At 43.1% G+C, this 21,889-nt stretch overlaps 1 protein-coding gene across 1 annotated transcript in view; it reads left to right on the top strand.

Moving 5' to 3' along the window:
- The first annotated feature begins 3,504 nt into the window (after positions 1-3,504).
- LOC147896723 (uncharacterized) overlaps positions 3,505-21,889 on the top strand; it is a 55,179-nt gene continuing 36,794 nt past the window's right edge. The window contains exons 1-8 of the mRNA XM_087381357.1: positions 3,505-3,798; positions 12,783-13,026; positions 13,166-13,315; positions 14,419-14,476; positions 14,569-14,661; positions 14,906-15,004; positions 15,394-15,485; positions 17,575-17,634. Coding sequence (XP_087237483.1) covers positions 3,635-3,798; positions 12,783-13,026; positions 13,166-13,315; positions 14,419-14,476; positions 14,569-14,661; positions 14,906-15,004; positions 15,394-15,485; positions 17,575-17,634 — 960 coding nt within the window. The 5' untranslated portion in view covers positions 3,505-3,634. The remainder of the gene's footprint in view (positions 3,799-12,782; positions 13,027-13,165; positions 13,316-14,418; positions 14,477-14,568; positions 14,662-14,905; positions 15,005-15,393; positions 15,486-17,574; positions 17,635-21,889) is intronic.

Below are 21,889 nucleotides of genomic sequence, written 5' to 3'. Positions count from 1 at the left end.
CGTGTTTCAAATTCCCGATTGATCTTGTGCAATTTCAATTCTATGACATAAAAAGAGAAACTAGGAGTTGTCTTGAAACTTGGCCTCTCTACAGAAATAGTTTTGATGCCTATAGAGGTGTAAATATAGCTCTCTTGATTGCTATAAGGTGACAAGTTTAGGTATAGCTGTCTTGATTGCTAAAACTCCAAATGTCTTTACGTTTGGGCAACTTGATGTCAATGCATTTTCATCTTACAAATAAAAAGATGCTAGTTCCAAAGATCTCCCCCAAAAAGACTAGATAGATACCGTTTTACACCAAAGGTCTTAAAAACATAAAGCTTGCATTTGGAGGGAATTTAATATGAGCCTTTGTCTTCAGTTAGTGACCTTCCCATATGATGTTTAAATGTAAAGGAAGCGCTATATCTCGAACCATAATGTCACTATGTCATGGATCCCATGCCATTGAAAACACCATTTTTTTCGCTTAGAATAGGCCGCGTTGGCATGACCTATTCTAAGAAAAAAATGTGCCTTTTCTAGGCATTTAATTAGGTCCATGGGATGAAGGCTAAAAGCCAGCAAGATCATCTTTCTAGGCTAATTCTTTTGCCTAAAACAGGCCATGTTGGCACTGCCTATTCCAGGCAAAAAACTTTGTGATCTCATACATTCTTTCTCATTAAGATTTTCCATAAATTCTTTATGTATTTCTTTCAATTTTGGACATGAGCAAATTCTTTATAATTGGACTCATAAATGGTTTTTTCTATTATGTATCTCTAGGGATTTTGGACTTTATGAAGATTATGCAGTGTCTTGCTAACAAATACTATTAGGAGATTAAGAAGCATGGAAGATCGAGAATGTGAGGTTATGATACATGCACTCTCATGATGATATATGTGGGCACACATGACTTATGTGTGCCTCCATTGATCTAGACGAGAGGCTTATCAGGATATATGTTTTACCCTTGGTTACCAGTAGGAAGCGAGGTAGGGTAGCTACGCATGACAATGAGGTGGACATGAACGTGGGATAATCCATTTGATGACTAGTGAGCACATTATATCACGTAGGAAGGTCATGTTTAGATATTTACATTTGTTTTGCATTTTGGCTTGTGTGATATGGTGATATATAGTCAGTGAATCTGTTCATCTATGTTTTTTTACAAATTAGGTGTAACTAAATGCTTTGTTGCTTTCATATGCACTATGTCGGGTTGCTTTGTAGTCTAAATGTAGGTGTCTCTTTTGGTTTGGTTTTATTGAAAAGTGTCTTACTAGTTTACGCAAAAGCGAGAGCAAGGGCTGTGGTTAATGACCCACGGTGCGAAATGTCTCGTCCAAGGCATGCATATACAAAGACATTAGGTGTTGCATATGCCCTTCCAAAAGTTGTATTACAACAATCATCTCAACAAGATGCATTTTTAATGCTTGGATTTTATATGATGGCCTCCTTCCTGATTGGCATTTCACTTGGCGTCGCTTTATGATTTTTTGGTGTTGCTAATAGTGTTTTGATAATTAGTCACTTCAAATATACCAAATTTGGCATAGTGTCCATGATGGTGTTCCAAAAATATGATGGTGTCTTGGAAATAAGCTAACAATTCGTAGTGTCCATGTTGGTGTTTTCAAATATGATGGTATCTTGAAAATATGTTAAGATCTCATAAACACCATAAGATAGTGTTTTGAAAACATAATGGTATCTTGAATATATGTTAAGATGTTGTACTTTTAATGCTCAGAATTTTATGTAATGGCCTCCTTCCTAGTCGGCATTTCACTTGGAATGACCTTTCTTTTTGCTATCGACGATAGTCGACGATAGTCTCTTGATAAATAGTCACTTCAAATAAACCAAATTTGGCATAGTGTCCATGATGGTGTTTAGAAAATATGGTGGTGTCAAATATGTTGACAGTTGTAGTGTCCATGTCGGTGTTTTCAAAATATGATGGTATCCTGAAAATCTGTTAAGAGATCGTAAACGTCATAAAAGAGTGTTTTGAAAATACTATGATGTCTTGAATATATGCTAAGAGTTTGTAATGTCCATGATGGTGTTTTGAAAACATAAGGATGCCTTTGAAGATATAATCACAACAAATGGACGATTATATGGTGGTGGTAATGCATGTATTGGTGGGTTTTGGTCGGATTCTACTTTGCTCAGAAAAACTTGCTCAGAGGATGGGAGTGGGCATCTTCTGTTAAAAGGGGCAAAAAATAGTATAGACTAAACCATCTATAATCTTGATGAAGTTGGAGGGAAAAGGGTAATCCACTGCATAAGTGCTTGCTAGCACTACTTCAACTTTCAAAGGAGACAACAAAAAGTCTTAAAAGCAAAAATTGACAAAAGAACATTCAATAAGCATCTAACATGTGGACAAAGATTCAAAAACTAGAAGCCCCTTGACTCCCCCACATCAAATGCACCATTTGATGAAGGTAGAGAGATGTTAACAGGCTGGAAAAAGCACTAGAAAAATCACGATGAGCCATTTCGAATTCCCTAATGATGCTTTTCTCTAATGAGGCAGTGCGAGCATTAGGCTTACATGTCAAAAGTTGGCCAGTAGGTGCCTTGTGTGTGGTACCCTCGCAAGTGATAATGATGATCAGAGCGTGTGACAAGATGCCAAGAGCTGATGACATTATGCAATGAAAAAGAAAAGCACGTCACACGCCCATGGCCAACTATGAGGGGTCAATAACCTGTGGCCTACACTGACAGGCAACAAAGAAGCTTCCCTAGGGATGACATAGGACCAACTCAGGTGGCTGAATGCCCAAACTGCTGCTACTCTACAATGAAATTGTGTTATAAACGTTACCTCGGTTCACACCACTTGTCGACCATCCTCGAAAAGGTGGTGTGAAGGGTTGTCGTCCTAGTTGGCCTAATCGAAGAGATGGGCCCAACACAAAGATTTGCGCCCGACACATGAAGGTTGGACACTCCATGGCTGACTGGTAGATTGACCCGCCAAACTTCCTCCTTCAACCATTATAATGGCCAATCGATAGTTGTTGACATTTGGTGTCAAGTGATACTGGAAATAACGGCTGCTGCTGGTCGTGTGAACCACAACATCCTATGGCCATCCTCCATGGTCAAGTTTCATACCACCCGAAAGGTGGTGTGCAGGGTTATGGTCCTAGTTGGCCCAATAGGTATTAGGAAGGACGGGCTCGAGCATAGACACAAAAGATGTGTGTTCGACCCATGAAGGTCACTGACTCTATGGCCAACGCCTCTAAATGCTACGTGGTGGTGGCCCATTCCATGTGCTATACAAATAACAGGTTGGTGAAATAAATTAACAGTCTAGAGACCGGATGCTGGTATGAACCACTACACCTGGCGGCCATCCGCCCGAGTCTGATGAGACCGGATGCTGGTATGAACCACTACACCTGCCAGAGTGTAATATGATGAGACCCCAACGAGGCTTAGGACCAAAGACTCGTGAAGTACTTATAGTAAATATAGTAAAGCTGTTTCTTAGACATACTGTGATGAATTCAAACTGCAGTTCTTCCATTTACCTAAGAAGAAGAAGCTCCCTCCCCATGAGCACTAGCAGGGCGCCATAGCTCTGTTTCGCCATAGCTAGCTGCATTCTCCCATGGCAGGTCTTCGTCGTTTGGCTTCTTCACCATCTTCCTCCTCCCTCCTCCTTGCTCGTCGATCATCGCTTTTCTCATCCTTTGATCGTCCACCTCCCTTTTCTCCCTCCCACGGCTCCTTCCGAGACTTCCGCACTGGCCGCTTCGAAGATCCCAGCCGCCGGTACGAAGCTCGCATTCCTGCTTCAATGCATTTCGTGAGACTTACGCCATTATTCTCCTTCCCCTCTTTCATCGCGAATATCTTGGCTAACGTATTTGGAAAAACCTTATTATTTCAGCACCTCATCCGCTTGCACAACGATAATCATACGACGGAGAGCAAAGTCCATATAGCACCGCAGATCATTAGATAAACCAGAACTTGATAGCAAATTCAATCGTTCTTCTCGTTTTATCACTCCATTACAACCTTGAAGCCTCTCTTAGTAACCGGTCTCGAAATAATCTACGAGGCTTTAACACACTAGCTCCGCCTTCCGATTTAAATATTTATGTTAATGTCCACTTACAGCATCAGGGGCCTTCCAATGGTTTAAGCGCAGTATATTACTCTTTTAATAGGATAGGGAATGCTAGAATCAAATGGTACTACAGATCGGAGACCCTCAATATAGGAAAACACTAGCGCAGCCACGTCCACGTGGCTTTATTAAGAGACTCGTCGAGTCTCCCTTATAATCTTACTCCTAACAGGCATGCCTTGAAATGGCATTGACGAACTGGGAGTTGAAGACATGAGAGACTCGTGGAGTCTCCCTTACAATCTTACTCTTAGCAGGCATATGAAATGGCATTGACGGACTGGCAGTTGAAGACTCATAAGCTTACGAATACATATCGCATGATTGGAGATAATGTTGGAGTAAGCGTCTCAAGGTTCAGATCCTATGTATAGAGATCCTGCAAAGCAGGGAAGTTGCAATAATGATATGAAATTTGTTGGTACAAGGTCAAAGACTAGTTGATTGTTGAAATATCATAGTACTGCGTTGGAATTGCCAAAGGTCACACTGGTGCCCTGCAAAGATATTTGGTTTTTTTTGTTAGAGGTTAGAATAAAGAGTACCTATAACTAACATCAATCATGAGAAGACATTTGTACGATTGGATATATTCTAGTCTTACAAAGGTATATATATCAAGCATGAGAAGACATTACAGGTTGCAGGCAGAGTATATTGTACTCAAAGAGGCAAAAACCGATACAATACCTTTCCAGAGCATTACAAATGTGCCATACAGAAGTCAGATAGTTAAAATGCGTAAGAGAAACACAGTATGCTGAGTTCTAAGATTTAATGAGTTTAAAAAACACGTGCTAGTAATTCTGCCACATCCGTGTTCCTCTATTACAAAATCATGATCCTCTGTAAGACAGTATGATTCTAAGACTTTATCGCAAATTTACATACAGGACTCCAGAATATCAGGTGTGTGAGAGCCTCCATAAAAAGGTTTTCTCCAAAATTTGGAAACAAGCTAGTAGCCATCATGAACAACAAACATAGCTAATACTCGTTCAAACCAAAATAGTTGCTAGGGCACCTGCGTAACCTTTGGCACAGTACTATCATCATGTTAGTCAAGCCAGCTTGAAAGTGCTTGGACTGCATCCTATTGGTAATGCATGTGACAGAACATCATTTGTGAGATTCTAGCTGGCTATTAGAAAGAAACAACTATCCAAGGATCCTGAACTTCAAATCAACGGTCATGGCATATAGTAAACCAACCCATTAGGACATCTTTGGGGTGTTCTTTGTTCACATATCATGGGATTTGACATTCATTTTCAGTTTGTTCATACCTGGTCAATTTTTGTGGAATTTTCTCATTTTCATTTTCTTATTGTCTATTGTATTGATACTTGTGGGACTCTGTGGTGGTTTCTATGAAAGGACAGCTGTGCTTAAATTATTTTATGGGACTGGATTTGAGCTTTGACAATGAGTGAGTGCTTAGTTCTAGAGAGAGTTTAGTGAGCGTAGGTATGTGCTTTTGAAGTAAAACAAATCATACACACGAAGTCTTACTACAAATCAACGCGTCTTTACTTTTGTTTAAATGCCTATGTATGTATCGCCAAAATTTTGGGTGGGATATGCAACCGCCTGTTTTGATAGCACTATTATTTCTTTAGAATGTTGTGCCAAAAGGAAAGCTAAAAACGTTTTTTCTTTATCTTGGGAAGAGTCTTCTAAGCACTTGAACTAAAAAGAGAACAGATTTAGTTTTCTGATGTCAGTTTTATGAGAATCTGATTTTAAACAGTATAAGGTATTATGTGTTGATAGCACTATTATTTCTTTAGAATGTTGTGCCAAAAGGAAAGCTAAAAACGTTTTTCTTTATCTTGGGAAGAGTCTTATAAGGCACTTGAACTAAAAAGAGAACAGATCTAGTTTTTTAATGTCAGTTTTATGAAATCTGTTTTTAAACAGTATAAGGTATTATATGTTACAACAAAAAAACAAAAAATCTAAATTTGTATGATTGGATATATTCTAGTCTTACAAAGGTATATATAGAAATAACCACAACAGAGGGTATATGAGGAACTCACACAGTGGTGCTTAGATGGAATCCAAAACTTCTTAGTGTGCTCAACATACATGTGCAAGTAAGTAACTCAACATACATATGCAAGCAAGTAAATAGACAGCGCTCATGAGAGAGATATAGAAACAGCAGTAGATATATTTGCAGTGCTTGCCCTTGGATCCCATCTTCCTTAGCTGCCCCAGAAGACAGCCTAATGATGAAGACCTTCGAATTGCACTTAGCCTCTCCCTTTAGTGCACCAACTCCTCCTGGATGTGGGCCCAAATCTGGTTGAGGTGCAGCTCAAATCTGCTGAAACACTAGAAAATGAGTGAGCCCAAGGGCTCCCTTTTATAGGGCTGCTCCGATTCTGTGGCACTCTTCTAGGAAGCTAGGTACTTGTTGATTGTGCTGCCCACATGGCAGCCTATGTATTGCCCACGTGGCAGCCCCATGCCTTCTCTTTTCACTGCTTGTATCCGCCCACATGGCAACCAAATAACTGTCTTGAGAAATGAAACCCAAGAATATCTTCAAATCACTTGGAACATAAGCTCCCAATGAGCTCTCAAGCTGGCTTCAGTACAGTTTCGCCATGGTCACCTTCAGCAATCTGCTTCTGAGATTTGAAGAAGCACCTACAATTCCCTTTTTGCCTTCCAGGAAGGCATACACCTTCCAATCTCACATTACCTGAGAAACATGAAGGGCAGGTTCTTCCCACAGCATGCTATAAAGGTGCAAATCAATTATATAAAGTACAAACTAGAACGACCTTCTGCTTGTGTGCTTGCTTTGAAAGCAAACCATGCATCTCACGGAGGCACATTCAAATGTCCTATGTTGTCCTGTAATGCCACCCTTCTGAACCACATCATCCATTTGACCCTGAAACCCTAGGCCACTCCATGGAATCCTCCCTCGTGTCAATAGTATCAGCCAAGCACCTGGACAAGTCCAAGCAGTCAGGGCTTTCCTTCACCTTCACAAAGGTTTCTGACTCCTCTTTTGCCCACATCTCAACATCAGACATCCTCACTGTAACACGTGGGTCTACATATCTTACCTCAGTAATACTCGGAGATGTCACAAAAAAATAGTTCTCCATTGACTACCACATTCGTTGTGTTATCTGACTCCTTTGAGTCTGAGCTGGACCCCTTCTTGTTCTTTTGATCCACCTTCTTTTTGCAATCCTTCGCAAAATGGCCTAGCGTATCACAGTAGAAGTACTTCTTCAGCTTCCTCTTTTTCTTGTTTTCTGAAGGGTCCTCTTCATCCTCAGAGTTGCCCTTCTTGGGCTTGCCATTGCAAGGCTTGTCGGAACCGACTTTGTCTTTCGCTAGCAATGCCTTGTCGCTATAACAAGGTCAAATTTACTTGGTTAAATTTCTAGTCTAGTGAGCCTTTAAATGGCTTTGTAAATAAGTAGTACTTTTAGTAGGGTGGCCTAATGTTGCCATGTGGTATCCCAGGGTGGCCATCCATAAGCATTGTGGTATATTTTGCCTAGGCCTATACCTATAAAAGGAGGCCCTGCTGTACCTTGTACTCATTCTTGGAATACCATTTAATGAACATTCATTACAGCTGATCTTGTTTGCTCTAAGCTGAACTGGATCTATATCCTAGCCTATTGCTTGTGCAGCCCCTCACAAGCTGTGGATTCCCTCAGGGTTTCTAGATACTTTCCTAATGATTTGCTAATGGATTCTCATAATTACATGCTGTTCTATTCTTTACTACTAGCTGCTACCACTAGGGCTAGTTGAGCTAAGGATTAGGGCTTAATTAGCTAGGCTGTGAGCTGGCTTAGGTACATTGGTATCAGAGCTAACAACTAAGTGAAGCATCGGTCACAACTAAGTGATGCATCGGATCACCATGAAATCAATCAATTCTTTGGCCTTGAGAGTCTCTTAGTTGTTGATGGCACTAGAAACAGTGTTGCTCCTCGATCCTCCAGTTTGACAAGAAATAGTTAATCCACCTGTAAGCCCCCATTTGAGGAGAGCGTGGGGGAGGGAGACCTAGGGCAGAAGATGCCCAGAGAAGAGAGAGGGAGGGGGCTGCCACATGGGCAGCACCTCACAGCCAAGAGAGGAGGATCCCTGAAGGAACAGTATGGAACGGCAGCATGTCTAGTATGGGTGATGACGTGTGGCTGTACGGGACTGTGCAGATCCTTTGATGTGATAACATGGTGCTGACATCTGCAGGGTGTACGGATCTGTATGGCGCCGGAGAAGGGCCTGGCAGGGGTGCAACATGGCGGGGGTTACCAGCAGCCTGGTCAGCCAGGTATAGGGCTGGTTCCAGCCAGCCTACCATTCCTAGAAAATGGCAGGGCAGAGGGGGGGCTGGTCCCTGTATATATAGGAGGGCATCTGCCCTTGAAGTGAGGGCCAAAGCCCTAGTTTTGTGGGCCAGGGGCCCCTTGCTATGAGAGCCCTTTTAGGGTGGTTTTGCAGCAGCCTGGTCGGCCTGTTTGGGTTGGCCAGATTGAGGCGGTTTTTTGGGGCAGGCATTGGGCCTATAAAAGGAGGCCATTGTGCCTCATACAAACATCTTTTGGAGTAGCAAAAGCAGGAGCAGCAGACACCAGCACTCTTGGAGCCTATCCTGAAGGACCAAGGGAGTTGGAAGGCTGCAGACCTAGCTCAGCAAGGTGCTGCCCACCTAGGTTGGTTCACAGGCAGTAAGGTGGAGAAGAACACTCTGGACAGAGAGTCTACATACGCTCGAGGTGGAGCACGCGGGCTCAGAGATCTAGAAGTGCTTGACATCTAGTAGGAGAACCTTTTGGTATTGTATCCTATCCTACTTTGTGGATGGACGGAAATACAAAGTGTTGCTTCTATATTTGTCTCTGAGCATTGTCTATTTACTGGCTTGCACACCAAATTCACATTAAGTTAAGAAGTTTGTGATTCCACACCCCACACCACACTGTGTGAGCTCCTGGGCAATTCTATCAGTCTTCTGCTGTGCGTACCCTCTGTTGGGTCATTTCTAACAGTAAGGAGCATATGTCTTACGCAGCTCAGCTGTTGTTGCTCGGGGTGCTTGACAGCCTTCAAAGAGGGTGCTGGAAATGTTGAGAGAGGAGACTAAAGGAACTAGGATCTACGTGGCAGTCAATAAAACTCTACCAAAACTCAGTCCTATCAAGCAATTTGCCTCATTCTCTTGCTAAGAAGGGTTCTAATGATGCTGGAAGTGTGTGCAATGGGAAGGAGCAGGAGGATAGAAAAGCTGCAGAGCAACGGATTGTTTCATTCTGGGGGATTTTTGGAGGGAGGCATCTTATTTGCAGCCTGGAATTGGTGATGCTCTCAAAACTGACGCCCAAGTTTCCATTTTTTTACTATCTTGTTGAGGTTCTTCGTGGAATGTCCAATATGGAATCAGATGTGTTCAAGAGACATCTTGGGGAATTGTACCCTTAGAAAATTGGGGAGGTGCCATGGCGTATAGGTTGGAGCTGCCCCCTTTGTCAAGGATTCATAACGATTTCCATATCTCCCTTTTGAAGAAATACTTGGGGCCTTCAGATCAGGTTATGGAAGCGCTTCCTCCCATGGATGAAGAGGGCCACGTACAGTATATGGCATATGCCCGAGAGGATTATTGACCATGTTCTCAGAAATAAGTCCTGCATCGAGTACTACATCAAGTGGCGGATGATGAGTCATTTGGCAGCCATCTGTCATAGTGGACCAATATCCTTATCTGCTCAGCTGATGCTTTGGACAGATATGATCATCATCTAGCTGTGTGGAGCTCCTAAGATTTCATCTATTCTACCTACTGCTCCACCATCATTGTTGCTGCAGTTCAGCATGCATTAGTTGGATCTATTGACTGCTGCAGGAAAGAATACTCACTCGACTCACTGTTACATACATGTGAGCAAGTAAATATAGAGTGCTCATGAGACGGATGGAGAACGAGCATTGGATATATTTCCATCCACACAATACAAAACAAGTCCAATGTCCCACCAAAGTGTGGACACTTGTACTTACAAGATACACTGTTGTCCTACCTCCGTGGCACTTCTAGAACACTTAACCTGCATCCTCCGATGGAACTTGAGTTGGCTTTGTAATCATGCCCGCAAACACATGGAACTTGAGTTGGCTTTGTAATCATGCCCGCAAACACACCTTCACACTGCCACTCTGGGACAGCCAAACACAAGGCAGTGCCTGCACCTGGATCCCGTCTTCCTTGCTGCCCTGGAAGACAGCCTATGGATGAAGCGTCACCTTTGAACTCTTTGTCTGCGGCACATGGCCTCTTCCTTTGCTGCACCAATATCCTCCTGGATGTGGGTCCAAATCTGGTTGAGGTGCAGCTCCAAGCTGCTCATACACTGGATGAAGTGAGTGAGCCCAAGGGCTCCCTTTTATAGGGCCCAAGGGCCCCCAAAGTGGACTGACCAGGCAGGGCGGCCCCTCAGTCTGTGGGCCTGACCTGCTGGTCTGTGGGTACACTCTGACATGCAGCCTATAGGCTTCTCTGTATGTCCCCCCTGGCCACGTGGCATTCTGCCAGTGACCCAGGCCCTGACCAGCCCCTGTCAGGGTTTTTTCCAGGCTCCCTACCTCTTCAAACATGCCGACCTGCAGTAGATCCTCTGCCCTCAGTATTTCGCCTGTGTTTTGACGCTGCTCCTGCCAATTCATGCCACGTGGCTTGTTGCCAGTGGCCTGCAATATGTCGACCTGTTCCAGGGCCTTTTCTTGGCCTTTGTCTTGCCTTTTTCTTCATTCCAAACAGGCGACCACATGGCTCTGGTATTCCGCCTGCATGCTGGCCCTGGAATATGGGCTTACAGGTGGGGAGGTGACATTTCCAACATAATACTCTTTTGGAAAAGAGAGAAAGGTCACGAACAAAACTTGCCTACCTTTGTAGAGTGTCACAGGGCTCATAGATTACCAAGCTATCCATGGCCTAGCTTGAACGTCAGGTGTACTTGTTTTAACTTTTCCCTGGATAACCACCTCTTTCAAGGTAGGCCTCCATTACTATCATCGCCCCCTCATTCTCATTTTATAGGGATAATGCGACCATGCTCCAATAGCTAGGGTGGTCATAACTCTGGAATCTAGCGAAGGTTTCCCACATCAATTTGTGCTCTCCATGCCACTTCATGTTGCTACAATAAGTTGGGACTGGTTAGAAATCAAGCAGTCCTTAGGGTGATTGTAAAAAGCTTTTCACAGCATTGCATGAGAGTCCTCATGGTTTAGGATTCGCCCAGTTATTCTAAGCAAGCCCTCTTTATGAAGGCATGAGCCTTTTGATGTATATTGCACTGGACTGCAAGAGCTTGTTTTGAGATTTCCTAGATGTGACCAAGGCATTCTTTGCATTATGCTTTTGAGTTGTGGTCCATGTCTAATGAGTAGAAGGAGATTCATCCTTTATAAAAACTCCGTTATAAGACAGAAGGAGTGGTTCCTTTAGAGGGAGAGTTTCTGAAGATGTTACAAGGATTGAGAAAGAAGTTTACAAGCTCACCATGGTTTGTTGAGCATTTACAATGTGTCCTTTTTAAAACATCATTTTTAATGCTCTCTTCTGTAGCCTTTTTTCCGCAAATAAAAAGGAGGAATCTGTTATTACTTCTATTTATAGCTTGATTGACACTAGATGATGACATGGCCAGCATCCCTTATGGCGAAATGTTGGGTCAGCATCATATGATGCTGTTATAACAAGAGCGAGCCACTCTTGGTTTCAGGTTCACTGGGAGGTGAGGTTCTTGCAAATAAAGGGATTCTTAAGGAATTGAATGCAAGGGTTGATGCTCATAGAGGAATGTTGTAATCTGACAATTCAACAGACTTTTGATGGTGGGATGAAAGGAGTTTAGTAGAAAGTATCTATGTACATCCTTAGACCTCCAGCCTAGAGATTGCAAAAATGAGGAATTCAGACTTAAAACAATTGCAGTTCTATTGGTCGATGCTGCTCTCTTTAGAGGGCAATAACACTGAAGCTCAGACGTAGAAAACAAGTCAAGGGCGGCCTTTGGTTGAGATAAAAGCCGAGCATAAGGCTGAAATAATCCAAGGACTACTAATGTGTGCCATGCGTTGATTGCATGGAAGTTCATGGTTTTTCTGAAAGAAATTGGTTTTATTGTAGTCATATGCTAGAACGGTGTTACAATGCATCCATTTGCATTGGTTTGAGGCGATATGGGAGTCTCACAATACAAATAAGACACGTCAGAGTCTCATGCTATGCTTTGAATTCTTCATATTTCTATGCCAGGTAGACATGCATTTGCATACATGCACACTTCCCAGTCCCTTGATGTGGTCTATTTTGTGCATAGTTTGGTCTGTGGAGGGATGAGATGCTGTAAAAGTGTTGAAAGTGGGATAGCTAGTAGCAATGTGGCATTGCTAGTAATGGGTGTCCTTGCCTTTGCTTTTGGCTCCCTTTCTCAACGCTGAATGATTCTTAACGCCGTTTGTTGGCATGCTTGATCAGTTCTAATATTACATAAAGATGTCTCTGTTACATTTCATAGATCAAATGGTCTGAAAATACTCTGACTTTGATTCCTCTATCATTGTGAAGCTATGTCATGCCACCACCGGCAAATTGGGGCCTTCGTATTGTCCCAGAGAAAACTGCTCTCGTCATAGAGCGTTTCGGGAAGTACGCGAAAACATTGGATCCAGGCATTCACATTTTAATTCCATTTGTAGATCGCATTGCTTATATGCATTCTTTGAAGGAGGAAGCAATCACGATTCCTGATCAGAGTGCTATCACACGAGATAATGTCAGCATCTCAATAGATGGGGTGCTCTATGTGAAGGTAATATGACTGCCTTTTTATCAAGTTTCGTGCACAGGGTTTATTATGAAGGTAGGAAAGTTTGGATGGACTTCTGCATATACTTTTCTTCAAGGGCTAATCTGTTTTTAACATTGTTATTATTTTATGACTGCTGCAGATAGTTGACCCATTCAAGGCATCTTATGGTGTTGAGAATCCACTCTATGCTGTGATTCAACTTGCTCAGACTACAATGCGGAGTGAGCTTGGTAAAATTACGTTGGACAAGACTTTTGAAGAAAGGGACACTTTGAATGAGAAAATTGTGGTAAGGTGGATGGTTGTGTTTTCCATCTTGCTTATGATGTCTTCTTAAAATTTACTTTCCTTGTTGCTCATGCTCTTTGAGTGCTTTGAACCTGTATGCTGTGTATTGTTGAGTTTGGATCACTACAGACTTTTCCTGCAGAGTTAATTGTAATGTGGCTCTGCAAATCTTATCTGAAAATGATGGAATCCTTGGATAGAAAAGATGTTTTATTTGGGAACATAGAATAAGTTGATGGTAGTAAATAAATAAATAAATAAATTAGTAGCATCTATAATTTTTGAATTTAGGCTTATCCCCTCTTTGCCATGTAAATCGGCTTTACTAGTGGCATGATTTTCATCACCCTTCAATTGCTGTGTTCCTGAAATATCTCTTTGTGCTTCAATGCAAACACATGCACAGTAGCATTAAAGACAAAAGATAATTTGAATGCTGTATATATCTTTTGCAACAATCACCCACCTTACTTCTCAAGTGATGCAAGTTCCCTTGAGATATATATAAAGTGCTGTTACAAATACACTACAGCCAGAGAAAAAGGATAGTTGTCATAGTGGGTGCATTGCAAGATTGCTGTGCGGAAATTAGCACATTCTTTTGAGGACTTCTGACAGTACGATTCAGAGGCTGACCAGTTTGGGAATATTCATCTTTACAGTAAAGAGGAGTGTCTGAATGACGACGGTTCACTTGTGTTCTTTGTCATGGTGATGTCTTAATGTCAAGCTAGCAGATTCAAGTCAGGAAAAATAAAAGCTAATACATCAGATAAGGATCTTTTGAGTGTGAATCGCCATCAATGCATGCTTATTGTGTGAGATTCTGTGCATTTCTTTCAGCTTTGAATTTAGGTATTTGAATGGAAATATTGGTGCTTTCAATGTTGTGGCAATTTTCATACTTGTTATGGAGGGGCATGCTGAACATTGATTTAGCTTGCCCCACCTTTGCGTTCTAATGTAAATTCTTCTGACAAACGACATGATTGATTTCTATCTTGTTTTTAAGGTTTGTATGTAGTTCTTTTAAAACAAAGAGTGACCAGAACAGTCAAGACTAGTCTAGAAGGTAGACGAGTCATCTTGTCAATGTGTATGCAGGAATCAATCAACTCTGCTGCCACTGCTTGGGGCCTTCAGTGCCTTCGCTATGAGATAAGTAAGTAAGCTTATCATCTTTCCTGATGAACCATTGCACTAAAATGTTGACCCTTTTTTCTCTATGAACACTGATCAATTGTATTTATCCAGAGGATATATCTCCACCTCCTGGTGTCAGACAAGCCATGGAGATGCAAGCAGAGGCGGAGAGGAGGAAGCGAGCTCAGATCCTTGAGTCTGAAGGCAATCTCTTTACCTTCAAAAAGTGTTATTTCCATCTGCCACTATGAACTGGGGACATTACTCTTTTTAGCATCTGACATTACATCATGTCATCTTACTGTCGATTTAGGTTTTGAGCTTGAGTCTTCCCCTTTGAGATTGACCATTTTGTTTCCTGAATATGTAACAAGTTATCATTCGAATTGCCCAAATTAGCTTAGTCACAGCTAGAGAATTTGGTCTAAAGAACACGTTTTAAATTCAGGAGTAAGGCAATCAAATATCAACATTGCCGATGGAAACAAGAATTCTGTGATACTACAGTCAGAAGCAGCAAAGATGGATCAAATTAACAGGGCCCATGGTAAGCATTTCTATGCTGTCATAGGTAATGATGTTTATCTGTAGTATTTTCTAACCTCTAGCCGTAACTCAAGTGGGAGAATGTAGTCTGCTCCAGCTCTTGGTATGGCAAATTCAAAATTGTCTTCTTGTGACAACTATAGTCAAATAGTTCAATGACTTTAATTGATTGTTCTGTTTATAACTTGGTTTATAACTTCTTGTTTGTCTATGTCATTTGAAAGTTTCATATAAGTTGTTATGTTAGGCAGATAGTTTTTTGAATTGGAAGATTGATCCATTGCCATTGACATTGATAATCAACGTTGAGTTCATTTCATTTTTCCTTACATCTTTGTGTGGGGTGATTTTTTGTGGATAAGGAGTGCCTTCTGTTCTTTTTTCTTACAGGAGAGGGTGAAGCTATCATCATAAGGGCTCAATCTACTGCCCAAGGTTTGAGGGAAATAGCTGATGCTATTAAGGATAATGGAGGACATCAGGTGTGTGGATATGGAAACATTCATTAGAGGTTGTTGTCTCTTTATAGATTGATCTCTTCTTTTCTGGATTTATCCAATTTGGGAACCATGGCTTTGATCATATCGTTTGTCTTTTTAGTTTGTCTGATTGATATGTGTTTGATAGTCTCACGTGGTATGCTCTTCATTGGGTATTGAGGCATTGCTAGCATATCGAGGAAATATATATGAACTGCTGTCTGTAAATTGAGATGTATTCCTCAATAAACGAAGGAGCGTGAAGAAAGGTAAAAAAGCGTCTCGTCCCCCCCCCCCCCCCCCCCAAGTCCCGCGCGTTCCCCTTATACCCTATCAGGCTTCCAATGCAGGACATCCTTGTGTATGAGGTAGGGTTTTCTCCTAGCTGTGCCATATGGCATTATGCCTTTGGTCAATGCTCATATAGCTATGTCAAGATTGTCGTACACCTTCTACATGTTTGCAGATTTGATTGGTTTGGAGCAATTATCTGCCTTTCCTTGCCATTGTGTGTTTGTTCCTACACTTGCAAAAGCATGGACATAACTGTCAGTTGTGTCATATTGTATTTTGATGGCATATCCAGTTTGACCACAATTATGCCATCTTCATGTATCTTGAACCTCTTGTTTATTAGCATGTTCGTTTTTGAATTTCACAGATTCTGAAATACTGATCGTGAAAATTTTTACTCCATTTTGGGCTATGTGTGCACTTCTCTGCACATCTGTGTGCATCTTTGGTACTCCTTAGTTGGTCTTCTATTGCACATTTTTATTCTCTTTCGTTTTCTCTTTTATTTTAATTAGTATTCTAGATTTTAGAACAACAAAAATCTGAATTTGTACGATTAGATATATTCTAGCCTTACAAAGGTATATAGGTCTTCTATTGCACAACTACATGCTGCTATTGCTCTTTAGATTACACTGCCTCTTGGATTGCCACTGGCTTGCTGCTAGCTCATAACTTCTTTTTGTCTCACACTGCAAATTACAAGAATCACTACGTATAGGATTTTCTGAAAACAAGGTAAAGAAACAAAATAAAACAAACCAAGGGGGTTATTGGAGATGAATCTCAAGATTGCAACATGTAACATGCAAAGCACACGTACTCGCACTGTAAGAATAAAGCCACATGTCACAACTAGGGTGCAAGACTATCCGGTAGACAAAAGTGTCCTACCCTAACAACCCTAATACGGCTAATTCCTCCCTCGACAAGTATTTTCTCGTGCACTGCATGATGTATTTCGGGCTTGAGCTTTTGCTCTTGCAGGTTTTGTTCATACTTAATAAGAAGCCTTTTTTCTTGAAAAAAAAAATAGGGCCACGTACAAGAGTAAGGGTTTCTTTGTATTTTGGTAATAGGTGCACATTGTAGGAATCCCTTGTGAGATCTCCTCCCACATGCATGCAAGTATGTGTGTTTAGTATGCATTTGCATGCACGCATGAATGTGTGTGTGCACGAATGTGTGTTGCCTCTCCCTAACATTCCTTAGTTATCATGGTATCAACGCAGCCTTGAACATCTGAGATTTTGAGTGTAACTATTTTTTGGTGGAGAAGAATCGTAGAAGATTTGAGTGTTCTTGTGGTATAGAAAGCAAAACATAGTATGAAGCTTGGAATCGGTCATTCTTCTAGGTGTCACATATATAACAACATTCTATAATCTCTCAAAACCCAAATGGCAGCTTATGCTAGGGTAGATGAGAACAGAAGCGTAGCTTTCCCTGCTAAGCTATTTTTATTGTCATTTTTCTCATTTACTCATAATTTTGTTTTTCTTTTCTTTTTGGAAATGTTCTAGACTTATGAAGGTATACGTTTATTAATTATTTGTGAGCACTCTGGGTTGTGGGACGTAGGGTTATGTGCGTGTGTAAACATGCACATGTGCTTGTACTAGTCATATGGCTTATTATCTCTTACCCTTTCTCATATGGGAGCTTGTATAGGAAAGGCAGGCCTTTAACTTCTAGTGTGTGACTGAAATTCAATTGTTTTGTTCTTGATATGCACCATAGCAAACTATGGCTGCTAAATTGTACAAGCAATATAATATTTTGTGTTTGCTTCGAACAGGCTGTCTCTTTCAGGATTGCAGAGCAGTATTTGCAAGCTTTTGGTAACATTGCTAAGGAGGTAAACAGTTGTTATCACATCTTTAAGAAACATAGTCAAGTTTCTTCTCACATTGACCTCTGCTGTTAGCTCAAGCACATATTTGGCATTGGATGTATTATGCAGAAAGAATTCGGTAGTGCAAATTCTGTTGCAATAATCATTCTGTACTGATTTGCTACAACGGTTCACTAGCTTATATAAGTATGGATGTGAAAATGGCACATATGCGCATGCCCTTGCAAGACAAATTCTGGAAAGTGTGTGCTTGTGCCTGTGTGTGTGTTCCGTCCAGATCTAGGCATGGCCAATAATGTGAACATTACGCTGAGCTCAAGGGGCTGCTGCTCACTCTTCTGTGTGGGCAGTTAAAAGGCTTCAGGAATCAGTGGGATGGGGGAGTAGTAGTCCAAGCCCTCGTTTAACAGGCTGGGGAGGGATGCAAATGGCCAACCAGCGGCATATATTTGCCTAACCAAGCAGGACGCACCTCGCCTAAATTGCCGACCTAACCGATTGATGCTTTTTTACCAACAATTGTGTGAGAAAGTAGCGTACGCTTTGGTGCATTTAGGACAAGTCAGCATCCATGAAATAGTGCTTTCGATTTTGAGAAATCACAGCGACCACTCCTTCCTTCACATACATGTAGTTAGCTGCAGGTCTTTGAGCCTAGAACCATCTCAGTTCGGTGAGATATAACCCCTTCTAACACATCCTTGGAACATGGCTTATTGGACTTTAGGTAATTTACTAAAGAATTCGATGACACATATTTTCTGAAGTTAGCATTTCCACTCTTGATTTGAATTTTGCCATGTTGAATTTCATGCAGGATTGATGTTTAAGTATCCTTTTTAGCCCTCTTTGATACTTTAGGAAGTAAATGCAGTCTTGGAAAGAAAAATGGTGGCATGTATGCAAGGAGGTGAGCAACCGAAGAAGAAACTTGCCGGTTTCAGAATGAATGAGAATGAGAGAGAGTAGTTCCAAAAGGGTGTTAATGTCACAAAACCCTAACTCAACCATTAACTATAGTTGAGAACACACACACTCCTTACTCAACCATTAATTCTTGAGTGGGGGTGTTCATCCATAGCAGAAGTGGATGAATTGCTTAGTTGTTAGATATCATCACACCACGAAGAGTCATTCCCGTTGACTCAAGTGGCGGTATGTTACCAGTGTGCATTTTGTTTAGACATTATGACCTGGCAGATCCAGAGGGGGTTTCCTAGTGTTTTGCTGCAGCTATTGTCTGATGAGTTGCTGGAGATCCGGATTGGTGAGCTGATTGCCAGTACGGAATCTAGACACAGTTGATTGATCCTTGCGAGCTGTTAGATGCTCATTATACTGGAGCAGAGGTTCATTGCTTTGGAGATAGTGTACCAGTTTGGACCGGGGGGAAACTTTAGAGGGGGCTGCATAGCTCTGAGATACAGGTGCCCATGCAGGGAAGCAGACCTTGCACTGGGGGTAGTATCAGTTGGATTATTGTATGAGTATCTTCTGTTGGAGTGATGGATTGCTGTACCAGATGACTTATTGTACCAGTATCGGAGATCTAGCACCTGTGGCCTGGGAGCAACAGTATCAGGTTTCTAGTGATCGTGCTGAGGTAGCTCATGCCATGAGGGGGCTTCTGCGAAAGTACTTGTGGGAGTCTCCAGTGATGGAGCATCACACGACGGATTCCTCTAGTTGTTCCAGCGGTGCACCCAGCTCCCTGGCGCCTGTGTTCCATCCAAGAGCTTAGAGGGGGTGTTGGAGGTCAATATCTCGTGATGTTACTCGAGAGAGAGAGGGCCTTGCCTGTGGTGTGCCTGCCGAGAGAGAGGATAGGGTACAGAGAGATGGCCTTTGCTTGTGGGTGTTCTCGTCCCCCGTGAGAGTAGTCTAGGGTAGGATGGTTGCCATTTGTCTGCCTAGGGTTGGAGGCATGTGTGGCTACTCCTGGACCCGCAGAGCCAGCCCTTTTGTAGGGCTGAGTAGGTTGGCCTGTAGGGCCCCTAGTCGGGCTAGGCACAGCAGGGGAGCAGCCCCTTTATAGAGCTATGCAGCAGCCCATGGAGGCCATAGGTGGGTTGGCCCACCCTACTTGCTGGTCGGCCTCTAGAGTAGGGGGTCAGCTCTATTTCTGTAGTTGACTGGCGGAGGCGCCGGGGCATATATAGGCCCCCTTCCTTTCCTCTCGTTTCATCTCTTGTGGAGCTCAGTTGTCTATTTATAAAGCAGGGTTTTCCCTCCTGGACGGGGGTTTTTCATGACATCACTTGCTGTTTCGCCGTGAGGTTTGCTCTCTCTCTCTCTCTCTCTCTCTCTTTTTCGCTGCACTTCTCACTGCTTCTCCCCCCCCCCTTGCCCCTCCGGTGCCTTTGGTGACGCAGCTTGCAATTAGGCGGGCGCCTAAGTCCCTCGCCCATGGCTCTTGTGTGGTCCGCAGCCTCACGCTGGCCTAGCTGTTGGCATCGGCGCCTAGGAGAGCCTAAGCCCGGGCCGCCCCGTTTGGTACTTTGGGAAGTTGGCCAGTAGCCCCCCTTTGATTCGCGCTGCTCGTGGGCAGCGAGTTTTGTAGGACGGGCCTCTTGGAGTGGAGCGCTCTTCCATCACTCCCAGTTCCTTCCTAGGCTGCCTTTTGAGGGTGTTTTCTTCAGCTTCGCAGTTCTCCCTTTCAGAACAGCTTTGAGCTTCCTCTTGACATTTTGGAAGGCGGTTGAGCTCCTAGTATTTTTGGTGTACTTCATGGAGGAGTCTTGTGGTTCTTTAAGGTTTTCTGATGCTGTTCCTCTTGGAGCAGCCCACAACTGACCTTGCGGCTGGGTGCCTTTTTAGAGCCTCTTGGTAGTGGTTCTTAGAGAGGTGAGCCTTCGTAACCCCTGCTTGGAGCCTTTTAGAGGGTTTTTCTCTCCCAGCCTCCTCCTTTTCCTTTCCTTTCTCTTGCAGCGCAGGATTGTGTTTTCTTCTGAAATCTTTGTGGTGACCGTTGGTCTGGCCAGAGGTGCTCACATGACCCTCGTCTACCCAAGCCCTTAAGGTTCTTCTTTCTCTAGAGGAGAAACACTAGGTGAAGAAAGCTGTAGAGTCACTTCGGGATAGGGCATTGTAGGCAGGATAGTTAGCCTCATGCCAACCAGGAGGTTGATTCGTGATTGGATCCAAGCGAGCTTAGCATTGGATGAGAACCACATTTAGGAGGTTACCATCTATGGCAGAGGGGTTTTCCTTCTCCATGTGAGTTCCCACGACACTACACGATCTCACTGGTGGAGCGAAGTCCGCTCCTTCTGGGTCCGCATCTATTTTATCTTATCCATTGGTACCATGGTTTCACGGTTGATGATATGGAGTCGACCCATCATGTACCTCGCTTCTCAGTGACACTCTGATTTTCGAGGCTCCGCAAGGAGTATAGGTTAATTCTTCACTCCATTGGGGAAGCCTTTGGCATGGTGATGGAGCTGCCTCCTCAAACGGTTGTGTCAATGGTTGCAGATGATGGGTTCCCCAAGGTCAGATTGATTGTGACACTCCCGGAGGAGATCCTTTTAGAGATGTTGGACGATGGCGAGTTCAGACAATGGATCGAGATTTCAAGTTTGCCAAGGCAATTTTTACCGTGCAGGCAGATGGGACACCTAGTTAGGGATTGTAGTAGAGGTCAGAGCATGGCTTTTCCTTGGCCGCGCCCCGAGCAATGGACTGCTCGCCCAGAGGGAGTGCAGCATGGGATTGGTCAGCGGATGGAGTCTCGGACACTCTAGGTAGAGCCTCTTGGAGGGGCTTGGACTAGAATGAAGTGGAAGAAACCCAGTAAGAACGCTTGAAAGCTGTGATGACGATCAGCCAAGCAGCGAGAGTGGAGGACCGCGAAGCTCCTCAGCCGTAGGTGAAGCAAGCACCTCCCCATCCCAACCAAAGGGGAAGGAGGCAGAGGAGGCAATAGCGGGCTGCCCCTGTGTACATGAGATTGGAACTCCTGCTGACGCTTAGGCAGTTTCATCGGCCTCAGCAGGTCAGGGCTCTCAGCAGCCGACTTGGCAGCAGGATAAGAGGGCTTTAGTAGTGCCAGCTTCAGCCGATTTAGGGATTTCTTCCCCCACTCCTTAGACAGCATTGACAGCTCCCACTCTAGCTCCCCTCGCAGAAACTTGAGATGAGCCTCCTGAAGAGGCCTTCTGGGATGAGGTCGTGTCCTCTAGATGGACGGAAGATGGCCTTGATAGCCCCCCCCCGCAGAAGGCCTCTTCAAGAGGCTCATCTTAGATTTAAGGCT

Source organism: Dipteris shenzhenensis, chromosome 11, assembly GCF_047967505.1.
Source record: "Dipteris shenzhenensis isolate YYH24624 ecotype China chromosome 11, Dip_SZ_1.0, whole genome shotgun sequence".
NCBI lineage: Eukaryota > Viridiplantae > Streptophyta > Polypodiopsida > Gleicheniales > Dipteridaceae > Dipteris > Dipteris shenzhenensis.
Note: the sequence above shows the minus strand (reverse complement) of the source record. Positions and strands in the feature narration are given on the sequence as shown.